This window comes from Malurus melanocephalus, unplaced genomic scaffold (genome assembly GCF_030028575.1).
Source record: "Malurus melanocephalus ecotype Western Australia unplaced genomic scaffold, MMel_1.1 scaffold_507, whole genome shotgun sequence".
In the NCBI taxonomy this organism is placed as follows: Eukaryota; Metazoa; Chordata; class Aves; order Passeriformes; family Maluridae; genus Malurus; species Malurus melanocephalus.
Genome location: NW_026623739.1, coordinates 49966 through 74326, shown reverse-complemented (window position 1 = coordinate 74326; position 24361 = coordinate 49966). Strand labels below are relative to the sequence as shown.

Genomic DNA, 24361 nt, shown 5'->3' with positions numbered 1-24361 from the left:
ATACTGAAGATCCTCATCTACCTAAACTACTATCTTGCCTACATGAAGTTGGAGTTGAAGTGTTTAATGTGCCTGAGGAGTTCAGGTATTAGATATCAGCAACAAGATGTGACAGAGTTGTGTGGRAAAGAGTATTGAAGGGATTTGGGGGGCAGATGTAGCTTTGGTCCGTTTTTTGTTACATTTTAACTTCTGGAAACAGTTCAGCTCATAGGAAAGGGCAACCTTGGAGCCCACTATCAAATTGTCCATGGCTTCAGCAGCCTCTGAGGATCACTGGTTGCCCATAGAAGCTGTGGCTGTGCCATCCCTGGAAATGTCCTGGGCCAGGTTGGACAGGACTTGGAGCARYCTGGTCTAGGGGAAGGTGTCCCTGCCCATGGCAGGTGGTTGGAACTGGATGAGGCTTTAAGGACACTTCCAACACAAGCCATTCTTGGATTCTGATGATGATAATAGGACTGTTGCTGTGTCTCTTTTTTGGCTGTGTTTCCTACTAAAGACACACTGAGAGCTGGAGCCTGTAAGCAGCTGGTGTTGTTGAAGTTGCACTTTGATTCTTATCAGTATTTTATTCCAATAAAGCTGGAAAAAGTCCAAAAAACCTGGAAGACCATATTTGCATAAGGACTTGCCATATGGAGTTAGACTGTCCAGCCTACTGTGGGCAGCTGCACAGGACCATGGGACACCTGGACATTTGATGGGTGCTTGGATTGSGTGGTTATTTGAGCGTGCTATTCCAGACTCACGTTAGCTCTTCTGGGCTTCTGTTAGTCATATAATGGCATATAACCCTCCATAAGTGTTTCATTCTTAATAGTTATGAGGTTTCATTTGAAGAAATCCTCTCTGTTCTATGCACTATGACCTTTAATGTCACACTCTTGTTTTTTTTCTGCTCATCCATGAACTTACTTCAGTAAAAAAAAAAAAAATTACTTTGTGGCTCAGAGAAGGCTTCCTGAGCTCAGGGTACCACAGGATAGCCAAAGGGGTGTGGTGTAATGAAGTAGCATTATTTTTGCTTTAGCAGAGACTTCTCTTAATGTGACATCTGGAGTGGATGTGACTTTTGGATARCACCTTGAAATTTCATTAAATAGAGGATTCACAGCCTTGAAACTTTTCTTATATAATGCTTTACTAYGTCCCAGTCTTTTCTCCTGTAACACTGCTGTGAATTTTTCCCTTGTCCTGGTCTTTTAAACTTTATGATACCTTTATTAATACATTTGTTTTGTAAGGTCTGCTAAACAGTCTTTGTGATTCCACTAAAATTTTGTGTCTTTTTATGCTTTTAAAACTGATAGATGAGAAAAAAATTGTCTGAGATTTATATGTAWGCATCTTTAGTGTCTGTGATCTGGGTAAACCTGTGCATGCTTTTGTTTTCTTGTTTTTTCTTTATTTTTACAGAGAGTGATAATGAGCTCTCCAGTGGCACTGGTGATGTGTCAAAGGATTGTCCTGAGAAGATTTTGTATTCCTGGGGAGAGTTGCTGGGGAAATGGTAAAGTTTAATTTCTTACATTAGATTTTAGATATTAACCTTTTATTTGGTTTATGACACTGTGCTCCTGAGCAAGAGGTTTAAAATTCTTCAGTTTACACAGTTTAAAAAGGAAAATGAGAGGCACTGAAGTATAGTTTTTAAACTTAATTTAAAGGTGGCTAGTATAGATTACTTGGAGGTTTATTGACAAATCTTTCCCACAGCATGTRCAAAAGTCTGGTTTTGTTCAGTGTTTGAGAGTGTATTTGTATGTGCTCACACAGCAGGCATGAGACTTCACAGGCAGAACTTTCTGGTCATTTGGGGCTGGATGTTAAATCCTCATGAAACTCAGTGCTGGGATAGGACAGACACAGCAACTCCCACATATTCTATCTATGCCATTTGTGCCAGCTGGTGTACATTTAATTTGTTTAGAAGTACTTTTTTTTGTGTATTTTTTTAATGTGCTATATGTAAGCACTTGAAAAGGAATCTAGAAAGACTGTGAATCCTCACTGAAATGGTTTCTGTTGGTGAATAAACAAACACAATTTGTAAGTCCAGGCTGTGTTCTCAACAGTGTTATTTCTGTCGTTTAATTAAGTGCTTCTGTAGCAGGGCATACTGAGCCAAGAGAGGAAAAAGTCTGTGTGTTTGCTGCCTCAGAGAGACCTGAGCAAGTGCCAGAGCCCCTTACTTGGTTTTCCCTCTGTAAGTGATAGCTCCTGCTCCTAGAGACAAAAATAATCAGAGCCCCTTAATCTACAATTGGAAGTTCCCTTTTCCAACTCCAAAAAGAAAGCTGAATAACATTTTAAGGATTTATTTGGGCAATTCCTCCCTTTACTTGGTCACCTTGTAGCTTTGGAGAAACAGCCTCTTACTGCTGACCTCACCTGTATAGAGATCTCAYACAAACATTTCTGCATGAGGCATCACAAGGTTGTACTGAGTTTAACTGAGCCTTCCCTGTGGAACCCTCTCCTCCTGTCTGTTTTTAACTATTCCATCACCCAAGTTTCAGACCTTAATCCAAGATCCAAGATTGGAAGACGCTGCCTTTCAATTTAACTTTCTTTTGAATTAATTTGTCAGTTGATTATTATTAATGGTGTTCTTGAGAAATACCTGGACTTGTGGATGAGTATGCTGAAGTAAAGAGTCACCCACAGCTCATTGTCTTTAGTTTCATGTAACCAACTATTTTCTTCTGGTTACTCAAGTATACTAATCAGTGAGACAAAACATTTAAGACTTTTGGGATAAATTATTTTGGAGTCCTAACATAACTTACACATAACACAGAGAATTGTTTAGTAGTTAAAACAGCTTAAAATTAGTTAAAAATGGGGTGAGAAATGGAAAATCCCAGCCTGTTTGAGGACTAGCAAATATTTCTTCAGGAATGTCTCATGCAATATTACCTCTTAAGAAAAATTCAAGTCTGTAAACTACTTGAGTTCTTGAATAGTGTTATGTTACATATTAAGAACAAAACTTAGAGTAACATATGAAAAATTGTAAGAATTTGAAAACTAAAAATAAATTGAAATAAAATCTTCTAGTGTATTGAAAACTGCARCATATGTTAGTAGAAGATCTGTGCATTTGTAAGAAAAAGTAAACAAACAAAAATTAACATTTCCACTTGCGGAACTGGTGAGCTGATTTGTTTCTTAGATGAAAGATTTCTTGCATTTCAATTGCTTTTWGTCATTTCATTAAAATGTCACTGTCACCTATTGGACTCAGCAGAAACACTGCTCCGCTGTGACTCTCCTTCAACCATATAAACAGAAATGAGAGTAAGATAATTTACAAAAAAGATAGAATGAACAATTGAAAAGTAATGGTATATCTATTTATTTTACTATTGACTGCATCCTCAGCATTGAAGTTTTTCTTGCCAGCTAAGCTGGTTTAGCTGACTGGTCAACTATTTCTTAAAAAAAAGCCAAACAGTGGCAATGATCAATAACAGTCTTTGATCTGAAATATTTGTTTAAGTTGGAGCACAGCCTGTGTATTGCTGCTCTGTGTGCTTGCTCTCTGATATTTTAAMATTGTGTTTTTGAGTTTTGTGCAGGAGAATTGCAGCATTTTGTAACAAATTAAAGATTTCAGCATCCATGAACAGTGACCCCCCCTATGGTATGCAATAAAGTTAGAATAAGACARRCTTTTATTTTATGATCATTTCTTTYGTTYTGAGCAAGGATTATGGATGCTCAAGCTGTTTCCCAAAGAGCCATTCAGTACTTGGAAAGTTGACTGTGGAAGTTAGTTATGCTGTCCAGCATGGACATGTGTTGCTGAAGTGCTACCTCTGCTATAAAATAGAAATATAGGACAGAAACAGTAAAGTCTGGTTGCTTAATTYCCAGTTAGGATTATATTCAGGATGGTGTTGTAGCATGTGTGTTAGTTGTTGCTTTATTTGTATTGTTTCCTTGRTGTTGCTGAAATCTTCTCTGTTCCATTTCTATGGTAATGTCCCTTTTTAGCTGTTCTTTTGATCAGCTTGCCCAGTCCTCAGGGGAGCCCTTCTGTGATTCTCCYCACATATGACTAAATCCATGTAATAACCAAACTAATCCACAACTTGAGCTTCAACTTTCTGATKTATTTACTATTTATTTATTTTTCAATGTATGCTATAATTCTGTAACTGCTTAGAGTGTCTAGTCATAGAATCCTAAAATAATTTGGGTTGGAAAGAACCTTAAAGCTGATCTCATTCAACCTTGTGCCATGGGCAGGGACATAGAGCAACCTAGTTTAGTGGAATAAGCCCTGTTCACCCTGGCCTTAAACACTTCCAGGGACTGGGCAACCACAGCTTCTCTGGGCAACCTGTGCCAGGGCTTCACCACCCTCACAAGGAAGAATTTCTTCCCAATACCCATCTATCCCTCTCCTCTGTCAGTTTAAAACCATTTGCCCTTGTCCTGTCACTATCTCCCCATATAAAAATTCTCTCCCTCCTTTTTATAAGCTCCTTTAAGGTACTGAAAGGCCATAATAAKGTCTCCCTGGAGCCATTCCTTTTTCAGGCTGAACATCCCCAGCTATCCCAACCTGTGTGCGTAGCAGAGAGGCTCCAGCACCTGCAGCATCTCCATGGCCTCCTCTGAACCCACGCAAGTCAAGTACTTAGTGCTTTTAATGTTTCTGTGAATACTGGTTTTCTTTCTAGCTCTTTCCCATCACAAGACCATTAGGCTAATATGATTGGTTGCAAAGTGGGCTGAAAAAGAAGCTAGTTTTTTTTTGGGAATCTTAGAGATAAAGTTAGAAATTACTTGTATTGCACTACACATTGAAAGTTAAAAATAATCATTGTTTTTAAAATAATAAGGGTTTTATATATAATCACACTCTTCAATTCTCAGGTCATTTGGAAAAATGGGGATATCATCCCCAAAGCATAGGAAGAAGAAACTGGTTAGAACACCTTTTAAATTTAAATGACAGTGGTAAACTATTCATGTCCCAATGATCTGTTTCATAGAAYAAGTACTGCAAATCCAGGGTCAGATTGCAGGGTATTTAATTAATCATGGCTTGCTGGTATTTGGCTATATAGAGACTCTCACTACTCTCCTACCAGGAGAGCTAGAAAACACAACAGTGGACAAAGCACTCAGAACAGCATTTCCTACAGCAGGAAGAGCAAAGAATSAGTTTGGACAGTCTTCTGCTGCATTGCTCTGAAAATTGTTGTGAGTCTTAAGAGAGCTTTAATCTAGATCAGCAAATATTGTTATCTGAAAAAGGTCTTTTCAACATCTGTGACTGAAAGCTCTGTGTAACACTGTGCATGTGTGGTGATTTTTGTATTCTTACGTTTCTTGGTGTTGCCAGTTGCTGATTCTGCTTTAAAGAATAATTATAAAGATTTTTAATGTTTTTAATATTTATTTTGACTCGTGTAGTTGAAGTATAACAGGCAAAATATCATCTTTGTTTCAGGCACAATAACCTTGTTGTGAGACCAAATGGATTGTCCACTCTGGTCAAGAGTGGTGTTCCAGAAGCACTGAGGGCAGAGATCTGGCAGCTGCTGGCAGGATGCCATGACAACCAGGCAATGCTGGATAAATACAGATTACTCATCACAATGGTAAGGAATTTGTTATTTGTTCCTTCCTTTTTTTGTTTGCTTTTCTTTCCTTTGGTTAAGAAGAATTCTGCTGGGCAGTGGTTTTAGTGTSAGGGCAGCAGAAGAGTGAAATAGTTTGACTTGTTTTAAGCAACTGAAATTGTGATTATGTGGCTTTACCTCCTGCCATGGGTACCTGTTGCATGGCATTAGCAATAGAAATTGCTGACCTGTATCTGTAGTAATGCTTTACATTTAGCTTTCTATTCTTTGCTGTGATGAGAGTAAGAACATAGCTTGTTGTTCAGGTATTTGCTCGTGGGTTTTTTTATAAACTCACATCCATCACTTTGTTTTTTCAAACTTTTGTTCTATGTATGCCTTAATTTTAGGGCTGTCAATACTTAAAAAACCCAAACCCAAACAAACTGTCACAAAATTGAGTATTTATTTTTTCTGGKTTTTATTTTAAAAAAAGAAGTTTTAACCATTTTTATATAGCAGGAAACCAGTCTCCTTGCCATATGGGTGAGCTGAGAGGAGAACCCTTTTGGGAATCAATTCCCATTCTGTGTCCAAATGTCATCAGTGCAGTCGGTGAATATTCTAAGTCTATGGAGCTGTTTGATCTTCTTAGATCTGTCATGGCAASAGGAGGGACCTCTGTGTTATGTAGCACAAGCTCTGTGGAGTGTCAGAGGAGATCTTAATGTTTGGGGTTCTGAAACTCTGCCACTACAGGGCTATTAGAGCTCTGAGAAAAGCAGCAGTCTCAAATAGGCTTTTAATGGCAGAAACAGATGGAGATAATTTTATGTGTTGCTCAGAGCAAGTGTTGGGTTTGTTATCTGGGTTATGAATTATCTGATCACACAGAAATTCTGGGGTAGATGTTATTACTCAAAATTTCCTTTCATAATGTGTTATTGTTTTGCTTCTTGTCCTCTTAATTTGATATAATTATGTTTGTGAAGTTTATAAGCATCCCCAGAGTGAGAGCTGTCCTGGTGGCTTCTTTTTTCTTTACCAACAAGGAAAGATGTTTTGATAGTGTGAATTTTTCATTTTGATGTTGTAGCTGGGTTATATTTTCCTTAGAAACCATTGACAGGACATCTGTCAACTATATGTTGCATCAAAGCCACCTCCATTATTTGCTCCTGGATTCCAAAARTGGGAAAGGTGTTTGTTTCACAGTGGAGGAAGGAGTGGAACACTTCTAAAATGCAAGGTTTATCTTGATKCTGGGGCCTTGTGGTTTAAAAGTACCTTGTTACACTTGGCCTTTTCACTATAGAAATACTGCAGTGATATGTATTTTGGAAGATGATACTTTGTACAGTATGTAATTTTAAACAGTACAGTGTTACAGACAAAAATTTAAATCCTATGCTGAAATGAAGCATTTATGCAGTTTTTTTCTAAAGTAAAGAATTTTCCTTCTGAAATCACAAAATTTCTTCTATAGTCTAACTGTCTAAACTGCTGGTGATCACACCATTTGGCAGTAAAAGACTTCTGAAAGAAATGAACAGGAGAGAACCTGTGCCAAACTAAAGCTAGGGCCAATCTTTGGAAAGAGTTAATATGGGATGCTCCAGAAAAAAAACTGTCAACTGATTTTTTAAAAAATGAATTATTATCTGATATTTATGTCTGTGAACAGAACTTTTAAATTCCATTTTGGTTTGTCAGTAATGTCAATTAAGCAGAGAGATTGGGAGTATATATATTTTAGTAGTATATACTGCTAAAAGCTCAGTTGTAGTGTTTCCTTATGTGTATCAATAATTACCTAATAATGATAACTTAATAATTTTAAACTTCAGAATTATTTGGGTATTAATGACTGTTCATTTTTCTCTTGTCTGAGAAAGCAGAACTGATCTTTTTTTCTCTACATTATTTGTATTCTACCAGCCTAATATACCAACAATATGAACTTTATTTTTTCCTTAATTATGTATTCTTCCCATCAATCCCATGATTTTCATCTTGATCCTTTCAGCTGATGTGTATGTTTGCACAAATTCATTGTTTCCTTGTATTTTGGTCATTCTGCTTGATGTTTTTCTTCTGGAAGCTGAACATGTTTGTGGGTGKTGTGACCACTTCACCAGTGTATTCCATGAACATGTGTGTTCCTGAGTCCATTTCTGTAAGCCATTCCTGGGTGGGAAGAGCTGGTGGTGCTCTGCACTTGCTCTACTGGGAATGCAGTGGGCTGAGATATCAGAAGTAGAAGGTGGTACAAATAGCTACAAACTTGAGCCWCTGCCTACTGACACCCACAAGCCCCCAGAACCTCTCTCTCCCTCAAACAGCTCCCCATTTCTGTCTAGTTCCTGGAGCAGTACCCGAGGTTCTGTCCTATGCTTTCTTTGAACATTCTTCCTTTGAACCTGCACTCCCAGCGCTCCAACGCTTCCCTGTTCATCCAGCCTGACCTGCACCCCTGGGTTAAACTGGCAATTGGAACACCTCAGTGAGAAAGAGGGCACTGGAGAGCACTAGAAAAATGTCTGCCATGATAYTGTCACAGCGTGAAAGATGAACCCAATACCTGGAATTATTAGCACTGATTACCTGATTTATGGTTGCCTCTTGTGGTGACAGAGCAAAATCTGGTAAAAACTCTGTCTTTACTGCAGTATTACTGGATAATTTCTGGTGAAACTGTGCTCACTAGTGAGAGTTGCATTGTTGGCAGGCCAAAAATATGTGCCTTGTGATACTCTGAATGACAGCAGACTCCACATTTAAATTTAGTTTAGAGTCATAATATAGACACATTTGTTGTTCTGTTCCAGTATTGTGCAGCAGTGCTATGTTAGATTGGGCAGCTATAGGTGCTGTCCCCTAAGAGATCTGGCTGTTTCAGACTGTATATATCCATCTGTATGTAGAGCTCTGGAACCTGCCACAGTGTTTTTCAGGTGAGGGGTGCTTGGTTCAATGTGTTCTGTAGGAGAGGGTAATTTGGGGTTTGTTTTAGAGTCTCAATTCAGCACAGAAAGAAAAATAAAATGTCTCATTTAGAACAATCAATGCTCCACTTATTTTCTCCTAAAGGCCTCCATATCCCCTAGTTCTGCACACTGGACTTCAGCAGTGTGTCAGAATAATCGTGTCAGCTGATCCTTTCCCCTAGATCAGAGCATTCATTTCCCATCTCTAGGTGAGTTTGGAGTTCCAAGAGGGAAGGGAGAAAAAAATACACGTGCTTTCACAAGTATTGTCAAGCRCTACCTTGTATTCTCTTAGATCCCCACCTGAGTTCCTGCCTGATCATTATGGTGAATTGCTCAGGAATTTTGAGCACAATTTTAGGCCTTGTATACAATTTTAGAGAGTAGGAGTTGTGATTTGGCAGCTGCTTAGTTTCTGACATGCATGAAATTCTGTATGACAATCAAAATCTGCCTTACTTCCCTTGCTAGCATGTGTGCCATGGGCTCTTCACATTACTGCATGTGGCACATGAGGGGAAGGGGGAAGTAAAAGATATGTCAGTAGAGATAAATGTGTATTTTTGTTTATGTATTTATTTTAAAGAAAATAAAATCAGAATGAGAAAAATCTGTTTATGATGATGAAGGGCTAATGTAGGTACTTAAAGAGCTTTTGAAAAAGCGTGTCTGATCTGTTTGTTRAAAGAATATAAGTAGAAAAACATGCATGAGCTGAGGTCAGTTGAGAAAGCGTTTTCTCCTGCTTTTGTGGCATTTCATGTTCAGCCTCACTGATTSCTCTCCAGAGATTCAGATGAATTTTTCCATGACAAGATACATTCAAAGCTCCGATAAACGGGTGGATGCCAAGCCACAGGGTACCCTGTTTACAATTGGTGTGACTGGTAATTGTCTCCAGCAAGAATCGTGCTCCCCCTTGCCCCACTTGTATCCCTGTCAGAACAGATATCAGGCACTATCAGTGTGTAAATGATTAGAAACTTGATGTCATTTGATGACAGGATGTAGCAGCTTACTGTAGAATACTTGTTGCATCTGCATGGGGACACGTTTTATTTATTGCATCTTGAACTGATTATTATTAGAATTTTGCTTCTCTGTTTTAGATGGTTTCATTCTTGTATATGTTCTCACTGCTGAATTTGATAGGGTGAGACTTCTTTCCTGTCAGGGCCGCGTGTACTTGTCTAAGTAAAATGAGAGCAAAAACAGAGGGCTATCACTCATGTTCTGTAGTTAAAAACTTTTGGATGGACTGTTTTAAGGTAGCATTTCTGATTCTAAAATGTATGATTTATTCATAAAAGACTTCCAGTTTACAATATGAATTCCGTTAAGAAATGAACTGTATGTTCAACTAACAGCATATATAGACTTACTTAAATGCAGCAGCTGCTGCAGTTTAAGGAAGCGAAACTTGTATTAAATTTATTATTTTTTAAAGCAAGATCAGAAAAAGAAGCCTATTCTCAGATACAGTAGTTTTTATTAATATTACATTATTCAAAACAAAGAAAGTTTGCAAGGAATTGAAAGGCCTGGTTTTGAACTGGATGGTGACATTGAGTTGAAGGTTTTAAGGACTGAATGGCTGTCCTTCCAAATGACTTGGAAGAGAACCAAAAATAAGATTATTCATTTATTTTTGTAATTTCTTTTGGCAATATGAGCATGTGCTGAGAACAGTTAGAGATAATCACTAATTAAAGGATCAGACTTTGGAAGATTAGGCCAAAAAAAAGTTTTTTCTGCTGACTATATTTTTTGGTGTTTTGTGTCTGAACCAAAAACATTTCAAGTCACTCCTCCTAAGAATTCTTCCAGGCTCTGAGAGGCATTGATTTGGGGATGAAACATTTTCATATCATAAAAATAAAGTATCTCCGTAATTCAATTATTTGAAAGTGGCACTAATCAGGTGTATCACTACTCCAGCAGTATAACTCTCATGTAATAGTGACCAGTTAAAGGAAAGTATTTTCCATTGCTGCAAAAGATGGAACAAATGGATTGGATTTGGGGATGGATGAAATTGATCAATTTAGAACCAATATATATAGTTTATCTGTTCAATTTGGATTACCAATATTATTTTGATTCCTACAGGACAAGTCTTCTTGTTTCAAAACAAAAAGAAAAAGCCCCAAAAGTTAAGATTGCAGGTTTCCTTGGTGTGTCWTGTCCAAAATTAAAAGTTAGAAAAAGGATAGATGAAAATAGCAGATCCTAYTGTTGAAGTTTCAACATGTGCTTAAGCACAATCTTTCATGTATTGAATTAGCTCTATCTGTTTCTTGGTGTATCTGTCTGCAAACTAAGCTCCAAGGACTGAAGTAAAGATCAACTTTCATGCAATCCTAATGCAGAATTAATTTATTTTTTAAACTTTGAATTTACTCCCAACTATTCACACAAGAAAAGGTGTTTGCTTCTTTGCTTCATACTTAATATTTACTTGGCTTTTTAATTTTTATTGTCAGTTTGCTTGCATAGCTAGTAAAAGGAAAACTGAGGAGATCACTAGTGAGTCACTATTTCTATACAAAGGAGATTAAATGCAGTTGACTTTGAAACTGGTGCATTGATGCCATGTTTGTGTGGTTTTGTTCATTTAGTTTTTAAATTTATTTTATTTGTGTGAAGCAAATACAATTTGTATGAAACAATTTAGGTGGGAATTGAGAGAATTCTTTGCTTAGGAAGGCTGTTTTAGTTTGAGTAGAAAATGAATCAAGCTTGTTATTTTCAGCAATACCAAAGGATATTTAGTTAGCACTAAGAAGGGAAAGAGGAATATTTTTTGTACCAGTGGCTTCATGCAGGGTTCCACTGCTCAGTGTTCTGAGACTAATTAATCAGTAAGGGTGTCTAATAAAAAAGATGACTGTTCGCCAGCTGCCACAGCAGGCTGGTTAATGGACTGAAATATTAGRGTATTTTTGTAGCAAATATTTCTGTTCAGAATGCTACATCCATTTGTCCTGATTGAAAATGGGGGAGTTTAGGCTTTTCTGTAGCAAGGAATAGTGGGTTTTTTGCATGTTTATTCTCTCCTTGCTAATTCGTAATTGTCTCCCTTGACTTTTAAAGSAAATAGATATCAAGGATGGCATAGCAGTTTTGTAAGCAATTATAGAAGATCCCATTACATAAGGATCAATGATCAYTATGATAAAAATGTGATTTTTTTTTTCAGTTGACTAAAAAAATAAAGAGCTAATTATGAATGTGGTACTTGGGTATTAGGCAAAAATAATTCTGGAGGAACAGATCACTTTTTCAGAGCTTMCTGTTTCTTTTAAATTCAGTGTGTACAGCCAGTTTCTTATCTTTTACTTTTCCCTACCTTTTCTTAAGGATAAGGATAGGATGACTGCTACTTAACTCTTCTCTTAAAATGAGATCATTCATTTCATGGCTAGTAGATTCTTGATATTTTTATAATGTGATGTGGTTAGTAGAGACAAATCAGCTCATATGCTGGTTGGAGTGATAGGAAGCCTTATTTTTGGTGTAAGCTGATCTGTTGGTRCTGACAGTTACAGTCACCTACTTTGAATTATTTTAGTGGTGCTCTAATATTGTGGGACAATAAAGTATATATGAACTAAAAATACTTACTAGAAATGAATTAAAAATTATTGTCTTTGAAGAGTAGAAGTTGATACAATTTTAATTCTTTAAATAGCTTAATGTAAATTCAGATAMAAGTTTTAGTTTAAGATGGAGGTACCAGGATACCTAGTTCTATAGCAAATGTTAATATTACTGTTACAAACTCAGGAATAAAATGTCCCTAAGGTGAATTTAATTTGCCAAGTTTTGATTCATTTAGCACTCATTTGGAGAAAATCTTTCAATTTTGTGTGCACAAAAGGGAAAATCTAATCATCACTCTTCATTTTCAAAGGAATTCTTCAATTTAAAGATAGGTCCCTTCAGGAAACAAAGGAGGAGCATCCATTAGTAATTTTTATTTTTATGTTATCTTAATGTTTATATATGACACATGAGGTGGAAAGTATCACCAGTAATATTTTATTTTCAGGGTCTGCATAAAATTGTAAAATGTTCTGCAACATTAAGATTTTTTTTCCAGTCTCTTTTCCATACATAATCACTTATGAGAACACTAAAATGATACTTGCAATACAATTCCTGGCTCTTGAGGTGATATATGACCTCTCCTCCCTAAAAGTCACATAAATTGACACATTTGTTCTGAAGGGTGGAGCATAAATGAGACTTGCATATGCCCTCTTGGAGTCTGTGTTCTATTTTGTCTGCATGAATTTATGATCCATTTTCTGCAAATCAGGAGAGGAGAGTTGTCCATCATTCCAAACAGTGATAAAACCAAGGTTTGTACCAGTATTATGACCTGAATAGGTTTAAATGACAGTTACTGGAAGAATTGATATTACAGCAGCTAGTGTCACAAGTTCAGGATATATCAATATTGACGCAGATAACAAGTGCTTTTTAAGTGGGATGGAGTTGGGATGTGTCACTGCCTCCCTGTTCCCTTCGAGCGTGGTAAAAGCTGCTAGTTCTTGGCACCTCAGAGCTCATTTGAAAATCCCTGATATTCTTTTATAGAGAAAACATGAATAGGTATCCCAGTTGAATTTGAATGTTGGTTTGTTCGTAGGTGTTCAGTTTTCCTGTAGCAGTATTGATGCTGATACTGAAAGTGCAGCTGTAGTAAGGAGACATTTTAAATGATGGTATTCAGCACCTCTGAGTAAAAGTGGACCATTTTAGAAGTTCTCTGCAGAGTGTGTTGTCTTAGGGAATTCTGTGTGTATGATCTTCCCTGTCAGCACAGGACACTGCTTACCTGAAGCAGATGGTTATGTCTGTGTCCACTGCAAGAGCTGTGATTGCTGAGGGATAACTGGGTTTGAAACAATCAACGTGCTCTTGGTATTCCTCTTGCCTCTCAAATCCATGTCTTCCTAACGGGTCTCTGCTTTCAAATAAAGGTTGTATAACTGGTGTTCAGGAGGTTGCAGCACTCCAGAGCTGGAGCTTTAGCAATCTTCAATTTTTAATCTTAAATTTAAATCTTAAAATGCTTCTCTTTGTTGAAGAGAGCAAACCACCTTTTCCTGACTATTACTTTACTGGTTTCAGTATGTTCATGTTTGATGCTGTAAGAAAGAGCGCTCTAAATGCTTAGAGATGAACACTATGAATCCAAACATTTGGTGATTAAAGTCTTTGTTAATAGCAATACTTGTGGTCAACACTTCATTAAAGCATGTTTCACCATAGCAGTGCACAGCAGTTCAGAACAAAAGTGAGAAAAGCTTGAGCGGCATGTGTAGAATATTAAAGCATACAAAAGTGATGAATGCATCACATAAATCCAAACTGGCATTTGATATTGGAGTGAATTCTCTACCTTTTGACACCTTACTTTAYRTATGACTTCTTCRTGATAAAACCCCAAATGACAAGSTTGTGTGTKCTCTAGGATATTCATCTAAGGGACTGAGAAGACTTTTAAAGTCTATTTTTAATCACTTCGAAAAAGATGAGAGACCTATGGATCTTCTTTACAGTCTGTATCCATTAAGGATTTTTTTCCCTTTGCAGTGATGAGTATGTTCATACAAATTAAGTCATGTCCCCTATCAGCAAGCACATTTGGAGCTRTTGAGGTAAACTAACCAGAAGGAGATTGTTATAATATATGCAGTAGCAGACTGCAATCAATCTTTTATGTAGGTTTCTGTGGACATACACAAATATTTTGGCAGGTAWGATTTTCTTGTTGAGAGTTTTCATCAGTTGTTTTTTAAACTGACAACCAAATAGTGATGATATGGAGCTTCACATATTTTAATCATATCCTGCATATGACAAAATTGTCTTCATATGGCTGTCTTCAAAACAATCCAGTTTCAAAATAGTCTTTTTTTCGACTCAGTAATACAAGATACAGCCTGCATTAAAACGAAATTGTCRTTGATGGAGGTTGCAGTTTCAGACAGTGTGCTTGCCAAAAGTGGTTTCTTTTACTRCATGTTCCATCTCCCTTACCTAGCATTTGCACGGCTAATTGTGCATTATTTGACAATAATTGTGCATTTTTATTTRGAAAATTTCCTTCACTCYATTTCTCTCAGAGAGATTCACTGTGCAGGTGTGGTGTGAGGGTGAGATGGGATAAAGCACTGGGGCAGGGCAGGATGGACATGTGAGGCAGCCTTAGGTAAATTAAGTCTAATTGCAGTCTAATTGTACTTTTTGGTGCCTGTATAGCAGAGGAATTGGGTACCTTTTGGAACTGTGCCCCCTTTCTTTCATGAGTTCATAAATGTAATTCCAGAAGGCTCTTTTGGTCTTCTTTATCACTTGTCTAGGATTTACTTTGCCTTTCTGTGAAGACTTTTAAATTCTCCTTTAAAGGAAATTTGAAAATATATAAACACACATTAGGGATAAAACGTACCCACAAATGTTAGTATGAATATTCTTTGGTGATGCTTTTATAAATGTATATATGTGTGTTCAGTGCAGAATGGCTACCCCCCTGATACCCCAAGAACAGTGATGCTGAATGCCAGCAGTAGATTTACACAGCTGGCTGTTAAAGAGTAATATCTGGAGGTCTGCTCATTTTCTTTGAACTCAAAACCTTACATTTCAGGCAGGAATGCACTTGGTTAAGTCTAGGATATTACACAACTAATTTTGCAGAAAGCTCAGAGCAGCAATAACTGATTGTCTTTTCAGAGTTGTCTGCATGTCTGGTTGAGTCAGCAACAGGCCATGAAAACATGCAGCCTGACTCCTTTAGCCTAAGCAAAGACATTATACTTCTAAAACTTTAAATCAAAGTCTTGATATACCCATGTCTAAGATGTGTCCTGACTRATGAAAATGTATGTAGAGGGAGAGTTATACATGGAGTTTTCTTTGCAGAAGCTGTAGACTTGATCATAGATTCATTAGGTTAGATATTTACCTACAAAATTTGTGTTTCTAGAGAAGCTAGCTTCACATGATTCTTAAGAGGGAGTGAGTTAAYTGTGTTAAACTCAAGGATTAATACTGGAGCTGGGGAAGCCAAACTACAGAAATACGCTTGAATTTTCAGTGTTAGCCTTGCTGCACATCCCTGTGTGTTGAATTTACGGTGTACATCTGCTTTTTGTAATAAAAAATTACAAAAATAATAAGGAATTAATCTGATCCTTTCCCCTTAAGTGAAAGTGAAGAGTCTGAGCTGTGTTCTTGGCCATGCTAGTTCTGCTCACTGAAGGCTTTTGTGGACTGGGATGTGAGACTTTCCACATGAGTCAGAAAAACGTTATGAGTACTGCTAGTAGGAGCCTTGATTTTCAGTGCTGTGAAGCCAAAATATAAGACACATGCTGTGTTAAAATACCAGCTTACGCGGGGATGCTAGCACATGCTATTTACATGGTTTAAGTGCAAATATTTTCAGTACAAATTACTGTTTCTAGTCATAATTTCTGAAGTATCTGTTAAATAGTTTGCTYATTATTAATTAAGGCTTGTCTCAGTCTGGGTTTTGGAATAGTTAATGGTGCACACAGTACTGTTAATTTTTAATAGAAGTAGCAGTTTTGACAATCTGAGAAATACCAAATGAGAGAAGAGTTTTCTGAGATTGTTGTGGAAGTGCTTGTATAATTGGGAGCCCTGTAATGATCATMATGGATGTATCATAAATTTAAATATCATCATAGCACAGTCATCTTTATAATTCCATACATACAAAGGGACAGAACTCTGCAGCTTCAGACAAATAAATTTTGGTACTTCCAAAGAGTACTTAATTTAAAATCATTAAGTAATTTCAGTCATGGAATGCTAGAATGCTTTGGGTTGAAAGGGATGCTAAATCTCATCTTTGTTCCACCCTTGGCCATGGGTAGGAACATATTCCACTAGCCCAGGTTGCTCCCAGCCCTGTCCCACTTGGCCTTTAACACTTCCAGGAATGGGGCAGCCACAGCTTCACTGGGCAGCCTGATGCATTTTATGGATCTAGGTAAGGTTGCCAAGRCATCAGGTAAGCATTATAAGGTGTTTGTTTCTTCCTACTGACTGTGAGAATTTGGAATATGTAATTTTCTACTCACCTTGACATGCTTCCTTATACTCCTTAGAGTTCTCTGCAATTTTACTAATTGCAATCTCTAAAGCAGAATCCCCCMAAAAAAACCCCAACCTCTGCTTGTCTCTGAAGCTCTTTGTGTAAATTGAGTCATAGATGTTACATTTTAAGCCAGCAGGATGTTTGATTATTTTGCTTTTGACTGCCTTTAAAATTCTAGTTGCCATAACAACTTTATTGCTATATTTTTAGCACATCAGTTGCCATAACAATAAAATATAGGTTTTTGAATGGAACCATTTTTTCCTTCCTTTTTTTTTTTGCTTTGTTTTATAAAGAACCTTCTTTGGGGGTGAAAGGAAATGTGGCAAAGATCATCCCCTGTGAGCACTTGGGCTAGAAAATTAGTTGRAAAATAAGGCTTTTTTTAAATCTAGCATTCCATTCCTATGGCATTTTTGACTGCTGAATATTTTCATAACTTAGACTGAAAAATGAATGCAAATCACTTGTGTAAAACCTTTCTTTTGTAAAAAAAAAAAAAAAAAAGCTGTTTCTTATTCTTATTTATTTTAGTTTTTTTAGAAAACTTTAGGTGGGTAATTTCTAATATCTTTATTTCAGTATATGGAATGGCTATAAACAAGGTCACTGAGTTAGAGACAGTGTTTTGTTCAGCATGTTGATATTCTGTGTTTGGGGCACTTCTATGTGATATATGTGTAAATTAGATGWACTAAGAGATTGACATTTAGCTTCACGCCAAAATCTTGAGCAGAGGGGAGAGGTTTATGTGTGAATTTAATATTGGTGAAAGAAGTTGGCTTTGTACTTAATCTATAGACTTCTCCATTCCCTGATAGTGTCCTTTCCAAAAAGATTTGTATATCTCAATGTTTTCTTTATATTTAACATATTCTTAGTGCTAATAAAGTATGTAYTTAATTTCTTTTTTTTTCTTAAGGGATGATTTTATAAATTTTAGTTAGCTAATTTTTAACTCAGGGGAGGGGTTGAAAGTCTGTAATTCTTGCTTTCAGTGGCACTTTCCAAACACCTCTCATTTTGAGATTGTATGTCTGTGAGTTACCCAGGAATGTACTTCCACTGTTATTTGCAAAATATTCCTGGTAAACAATTCTTGGTAGGAAATTATTCCTTGTCTTTTCTCATATATGGATATTGATGCAAGTGTATATAGATCCATGCTATAGGAGAAGTGATAACTTCTRTATAACATAGTAAGTGATAACTCTTCAGCACTTCCACCTGGRAGACAGATTTGGTCTAAATGAAGCTGAGGTTTAAATCTTTAAAAAGAAAATGTGCCATCCTTCCAGTTATAAATAGTTATTATGCCATATCTTTTTCATGTTCTTCTTTTCTATTTCTTCACAATGTGGTGGAAGAGTAATCCCGAGTAACAGTTTAAAAATAGTCTTTAAAAATCCACTATTTGCTTCGATAATTTTTAGCTTTTTTGTTGTCAAGAAGTAGTAGACTTGGATTTTCTAGGATTTGGGGTTGGTACCACCTGCTCCCCAATAGACTGTGCACTAAAACAAATAGTGGCTTTTTAGCTCCRAACTGATTTTGCCCATACCAACTGTTGGAGCTGTGACTTCATCTCCTAAATGATCCTGATGTTCAGTGCTTTTCTGAGCTAACTCTCATTCCTTGAAGAACTATTTTAAAAAAATATTAAAGGAACGTTTAGGCTCTAATCTGTCAGTTGTATAATCAACTAAAAAATAAATTGTCGGTGTGACCAGGCATGTGTTTCCATACAGCCTGTCTAGGYTGGACTGGATTCCAGGAGAATATTCTGTGTGTGTTTAACCCAAACCACAACCATGGAGAGTGAATTTGAATCTGTTCTTGATGTGTGTCTGTGAGTTTGTCCCATAAGACCTGGTGGWTCTCAATACTTAGGATTAGACTGAAGTGAAACTATTCTGTGATACATCCAAACTTTTGATTTTGAGAGACAGTTGTATGTGGCTTCGATCCTCATGTTCCTAGTAGTTGGTTTTTCATGGGCCATACGAGTTGGCTTCCTAATTAAGGCTGCAATAATTTTTTTTAAATCAGTTGAACTCATTAAATCAAAATTGCTTGCCTTTTARAAGGTCATGCTGTAGTTTAAGATAACTGTTTGGCTTCCAGTGTGGGAAAAATCAAAGTAGGCAATCRCAATGTTTGGGGGATTTTTAAATAGCTTTGAAATTTCTTATTCTAGTTCTGCTAAAATGGAATTACTGCTAATACTGACTGAGCTTACACTCCTGCCAAATGAGCTGAAATCCTTCTGAACATACATTTTCTTGGTGCCCACTTAAAATATGCTTTTAGAAAATCAGTATCTATGGAATGTACTTCCTGACTTGACATAGACAAAAGTATTAGTAAAAATACAACTGTGTCAAAAGATGCCACTAAAAAGCTTGAATAAGTGCAGTACTAAAATTTTTTAAGTATGGTTTTGAAATATGAAAAATTATTCCCACAGGAAAGGAAAGGGCAATGCTACCTGCACTGTGCAGACTATTCTCTACATTTCAGCATTTCTTCATTTACAGTTCTCTTAATTGCTGTACTTTGTCCTGTGATTTCATATTTTAATTGTCTCTTGAAAGACAGGAGCAGTGGGAGATAATAAGTTGGTGTTCTTTTGTTCTTATACTTTTCTTTTTAATTTTTTTAACTGCTGCTAGTGTAAGACCAGGTTTATTTTTAGTGGCAAATGCATGAAACTGTCTGAGGGCACATGTTGAATATTTTGCTTTTCATACCATCCTAAGATATTTTTCTTGGGCTTCCACAGTGCATTTCTTATATATGGTCAGTCAGTAAATAGCATCTTTCTGTAGCTTATGTGCTGTTGAAAGTAAATGCTGTTTGRTTCCTGAAAAATCTTAATTATCGCCATTTAGTAGGCTGCACAGCATTTCCTTGAAGTAAATTTACTTTCTGGCTGATAGTTTATTGCACAGAGTTTTATTTCTATTGATTCAGGGCACAGGAGTTTGGTGGTATTTGTCACTCTGGATTAAACTTGTAAAGTGGATTCATATGACCATCAATATCACTTGAGGGAAGCTACTCTTTAAAATGTAGAAATGCAGAAAAAATGTTCTTTTATGTGAAATTCAGAAAAGTATTTGCTTTGTATGCATTTGTGGGTGACATCTCTACCCATGGTAGGGAGGTTGGAACAAGATGCTCTTTGRGATCCCTTCCAACCCAAACARTTCWGTAATTCTGTGAAATACAATCCATGAAATCACAGGCAGTAATGTTTAAAGGGAGATTGTAGCAATTTACTCCAAAAACTTGCTTAATATTTATTAAATAAAGGAATAATGTTAGGAGTAATTTTAAAGTTTTGAAATTTAGAAACATTTGATGTAATTGTTGCATAACACCATGAAGACTGCATGATAAATGCCCATCTCTCTACTGAGCCACATGAAAAAGAAAATTATTTTCCCATTTCTTCTTGCTCTGCATCACAGCATCCTAATTACSTAGCATTTATGTACTACTGGCTAATATTTGTATCATTAAAAGTATTGGAAAAGGACTGAGCTGKGGGTCAGCAGAGGATCAGGCTGAACCTGAGCCTGCTGGAGTAGTAGTAAMAGGCAAAGGGATCATAGCTCCCTTCACATCTCTTGACCTTTTAGAAAGCTACTGTTCTCTTCCAGTCTTTCCTGAACTGTGCCCACCCTTGGCTCTAAATGATACAAGCCCCTTCCTTTTCCCCCACCTTACAGAACCTACTCTACTGCTGCCACCAAATTCAGTTTCGCTGTAATGCAGAACAGTCCTGTGCTGGCTTTGGGGGTAATTTTTTCTGTATCTGTGAGGTAAGAGGTCCACGAGAGCATCTGCATTTCAGAAATGCAACTGTATACCTGGTGTCTCTTGATCTTTGTTGCAACACAGGGTATGTGGGCCATAGCACTGTAAAATGATTTATGRCATTCTTTAGGATTGTAGGATGCAAGGGAGAAGGAAAGGAGCTGATCTCTGATAGCAGGACTGATAGCAGGTGGAGAAATGGTTTTAAATTTTCTACAATATACTACTGTTTCCTTCAGAACTGACACTTCTTCATCACTGGACCAAGTGGGTTTATTCTTGATGAGGATGAAGACAAACCACAGAAAGAAAAATTCTGAGCTGATGATGGGAGTCACAGGGAGAATGGTCAGGCATTGGAACAGGGGGCCAGGCAGGCTGTGRAAACTCCATCCTTGGAAATTTTCACAGCTCAGCTGAATGTAGGACCCAGGACAACATGGCTTAAATTTGGTGTTGGATCTGACTTTGACCCTGTTTGGAGCAGGGCATGGGGTCAGATGGTATCTGTAGGGTATAAGGGGTTTGRGAAGCCTAAGCTTGTTTTGAGAAAAAAAAATAAGGGTTTATTTGTATGAATATAGCTCTTATATCTTGTCATATGCCTGTATTCAGGTCAAAATCTGTGTGTGTCCTGTGTAAGTGCAAGCTCTCTGTGGCATGTTTTAAATAGACAGCTGCAGTGGGTGGATTTGGGGAAGAGGCTTTATATTCCATGTAACAAACGTAACCAATTTCTGCCTTAACTACARCACTAATATGTCTTCACAGACCAACTTCAAACACTAATAAGATGTAGAAGACCCCATCCGTGTATGCACACAACCAGATACACACAGAYTCACAATTTTTAATGCAACAAATTATTTTCCTTCCTCCTCTGCTGCTTTAAGCTGCATTACAACTGSAGGCTTTTCAGAACAGAATTATTCTGGAGGCATTAAAAACAAAGCCAGGGTGTTCATAAGATGCAGGAACAATTAAATGCCAGAGCTAGTTAAGATTAAAAATAAAGCAAATGGAAAGAAACACCGTTATTCCTTAAGCTTAGGAGAAAGTATATAAAAGCAAATACTACTGTAAAAAAAAAAAAAAAGAGTTGGGCATAAAAAAATAGAGGCTGATGAGCTGATATGTATATGAACACTGTCATTCAGGTCTGCATCTAAATAAATAACTACTGTGTTCCTTATCCCACACTCTCGGCTGCACCTCCTTGCTGTCCTCAATGCCTTTTAAAAAGATTTTATGGAAATTACTGTTGTCCATTTAATCCAGCTGATCATTCAATAATTTAACAAGGAAAGAYTTCAAACTAGAAATGAGTGGTGTGATTGAGATGCTGCTTTGTGAACAGCAGGGATTGCTTCCATCAGTCCTGTTACCTTACAAAAAAGATTTGGGAAACAAATATTGATACTCCTTTCTAAACAGAATGACTAATAAATTGTTTTCTTGCTTGGAGCTTCTAAATCTCCTTCCATATGGACTTTTTCTGTCTGAGAAGCTTTATCCGATTTCTTTTCAGGGTCACACATCACCACTGCTTTCAYAGCTTTGCTTTGGATATACAAAGCTCATGCTCCTACCACATTGCYTCTGTTTTCAGCAGGATCAGATGGTGTGAGTTTTCTGTTTTGGATGGCGACTTGTGTCGTTTCTAGCTGGGGTAATTTATAAAGAAGGTGTGGAATTGCTCCTTCATTTTGAGGAGTGTTCAGTCCACTAGCTGGATGTAACCAGCTATGGGAACTTGTGCACCATGTGGTCACAGTAAGGTAATTCTTCCAATAGAACACTTCTCTTTCTCTCTTCCTTTTCTTTACACACGAATTTAAAAAAAAAAATCCTGAAGCACGTTTTGTTTGAAACTGTCAGAGGTCCAAATATGTCTCTAATTCCCAAATAAAAAACTTTTCCCTTAGAGCTTTTAATGGGCCACCTCTGATAAAAYGTTCTGGTATTGTCACATTTTCTAAAATTCCCTCTGTAATCACATCGKTTCATCAGGACTAGCTTATTTCTGCTTAATTTTCACTTGCCTCTAAATATACATGGAACAGAACAACTTAGTGCCGTCAGCATGGTGCAATTTATAGTGAGTGGCTGAGGTGATAAAGCCACTGGCAGCTTGCAGCATGACTTGCTTTGTAGTAGTGAAGGAAGCCWGCTTGTATTCCCAGAGATGTCAAACTTCCTTGCTTTTCATCCACTTGGTGCCTTTAGTTATAATTTCTTTAGAGGAAGYATTTTATTTGCATCTAGAGCCAACTAGCAGAGGTTGCCATTGATTTTCCGGTTACCTACTCAGCAAAGTCTGCATTTCTTGTACCAGACCTAAAATATATGGCTGCCCCAAGTGCTTGTTCTCAGAGTTGAGTTCTCTGGGCACATAGCTGGGGCTGGTCTGAGATCAAGGTGACTCAGTGGTTACTGTGACATTTGGAAGCTTTAGTAGTTACCAGTCCTTAAATCTGTATAGAGCAGGATGTACTAAGTAGTTCATGTGGTCCACATATTTGTCAGSCTTTACCTTTGTCAGACTAATCTTACACTCCTGTGTACCTTTGTGGCTCYCTAATGTCCGTTTTAAGGTCCTTTATATCCCTGGTGACAACCACARTCTATCCCAAGGAGAAGTGGGAGAAGTACTGGTCACTGCCATGCCTGTGCACTGTCTTTATCCTCCTCCTCCCCCACAGGAGGAGTGGGAAGAGGAGGAATAAAAATTTCTCCCTATTGTTCTGGCCCTGTTATGGATAACAGGGCCTTAAAGCCATGCTCAGGGACTAAATGTAGTCGTTAAGTCTGTTGTTGCAGTCATTTTCCATTCTCAGGTATGCGAGTTAGTTTAAATTTTCCTTAATGATAGAAGACTTTGGAATGATCACATGCCCTTACTGCAAACCACTCTGACAGTGCTGCAGTTTGTACTGCTTCACATTGCTGCAGACTTGTCATTCAGCCTTGGATATTTGCTCCAGGCAGTACCTGAAATACAAGATGTTAACTCGGGAGTAGCTTATTAAAATTTTGCCTTTGGTTTACCTTGGAACTAGAAGGATTTAAAACACTGTGATTTCTAATGACTTGATTGGTTAAAGCCTCTGATACCATCCAAGACACGTTTCTGCTGATCAATAGGCCAAAATGCTGTTCTGTCGTTGGTATTTTGGTATCTAAATTTGCTGTTTCAGTGTCTAAAGATGCATGGAGTGTTTGTGTAAGATAACCTTGATGGCTGTACTTCTGTGACTGCGTTTATTTTTAGGAAGCACAAAGTAAACAAAAGTTCTGAGTCCTTAATCAGGGAATAGCAGCATCCCTTTGCAGCAGAGAACTGAGTTAATTGTGTTCTGTTTGGAAAATAATGTGCTACAAGTACTTGCATTTAAACTGTTATTGAAGCAGTTAGGGTACTATTAGGGTACTACTAATACTGGTATAGTATTGAAACTAGGTGCAGATGAGTTTTGTGACATATACRTGTTAAATTTGGAAATAATTAATTAGGGGATGTAATTAAAAAGGGGACTAATTTTAAATAAGACCAGAAAATACGTGTGGAACCATGGCAGATATTTTACCAAGCAAAACCTTAGCAGGTGATGCTTAAAAGGCGTGTGCACAGTTAGTAATGTGTGAATAACTTCTAGTAAACAATTTCAGTGGGATGATGATGATGGTTTATTAGATTGCGTGTGGATTGTGTTGGTTTCCTCCTCAGGCTCCCGGTGCTCTTCGCCGAAGTACAAGCAGTTGGGGCCACGGGTAGCCCAGCTCAGTCGGGTGCGGTGCCCGCGTTGCGCTGCTCCCTCCAGCCGGCTCCC

The 24361-nt window shown here is 37.3% G+C and overlaps 1 protein-coding gene across 1 annotated transcript in view; it reads left to right on the top strand.

The window, feature by feature from the left end:
- LOC130582571 (rab GTPase-activating protein 1-like) overlaps positions 1 to 24361 on the top strand; it is a 114070-nt gene that overhangs the window by 47716 nt on the left and 41993 nt on the right. Inside the window, exons 14-15 of the mRNA XM_057381366.1 lie at positions 1420 to 1513; positions 5471 to 5621. Of these exons, the coding sequence (XP_057237349.1) occupies positions 1420 to 1513; positions 5471 to 5621 (245 nt within the window). The remainder of the gene's footprint in view (positions 1 to 1419; positions 1514 to 5470; positions 5622 to 24361) is intronic.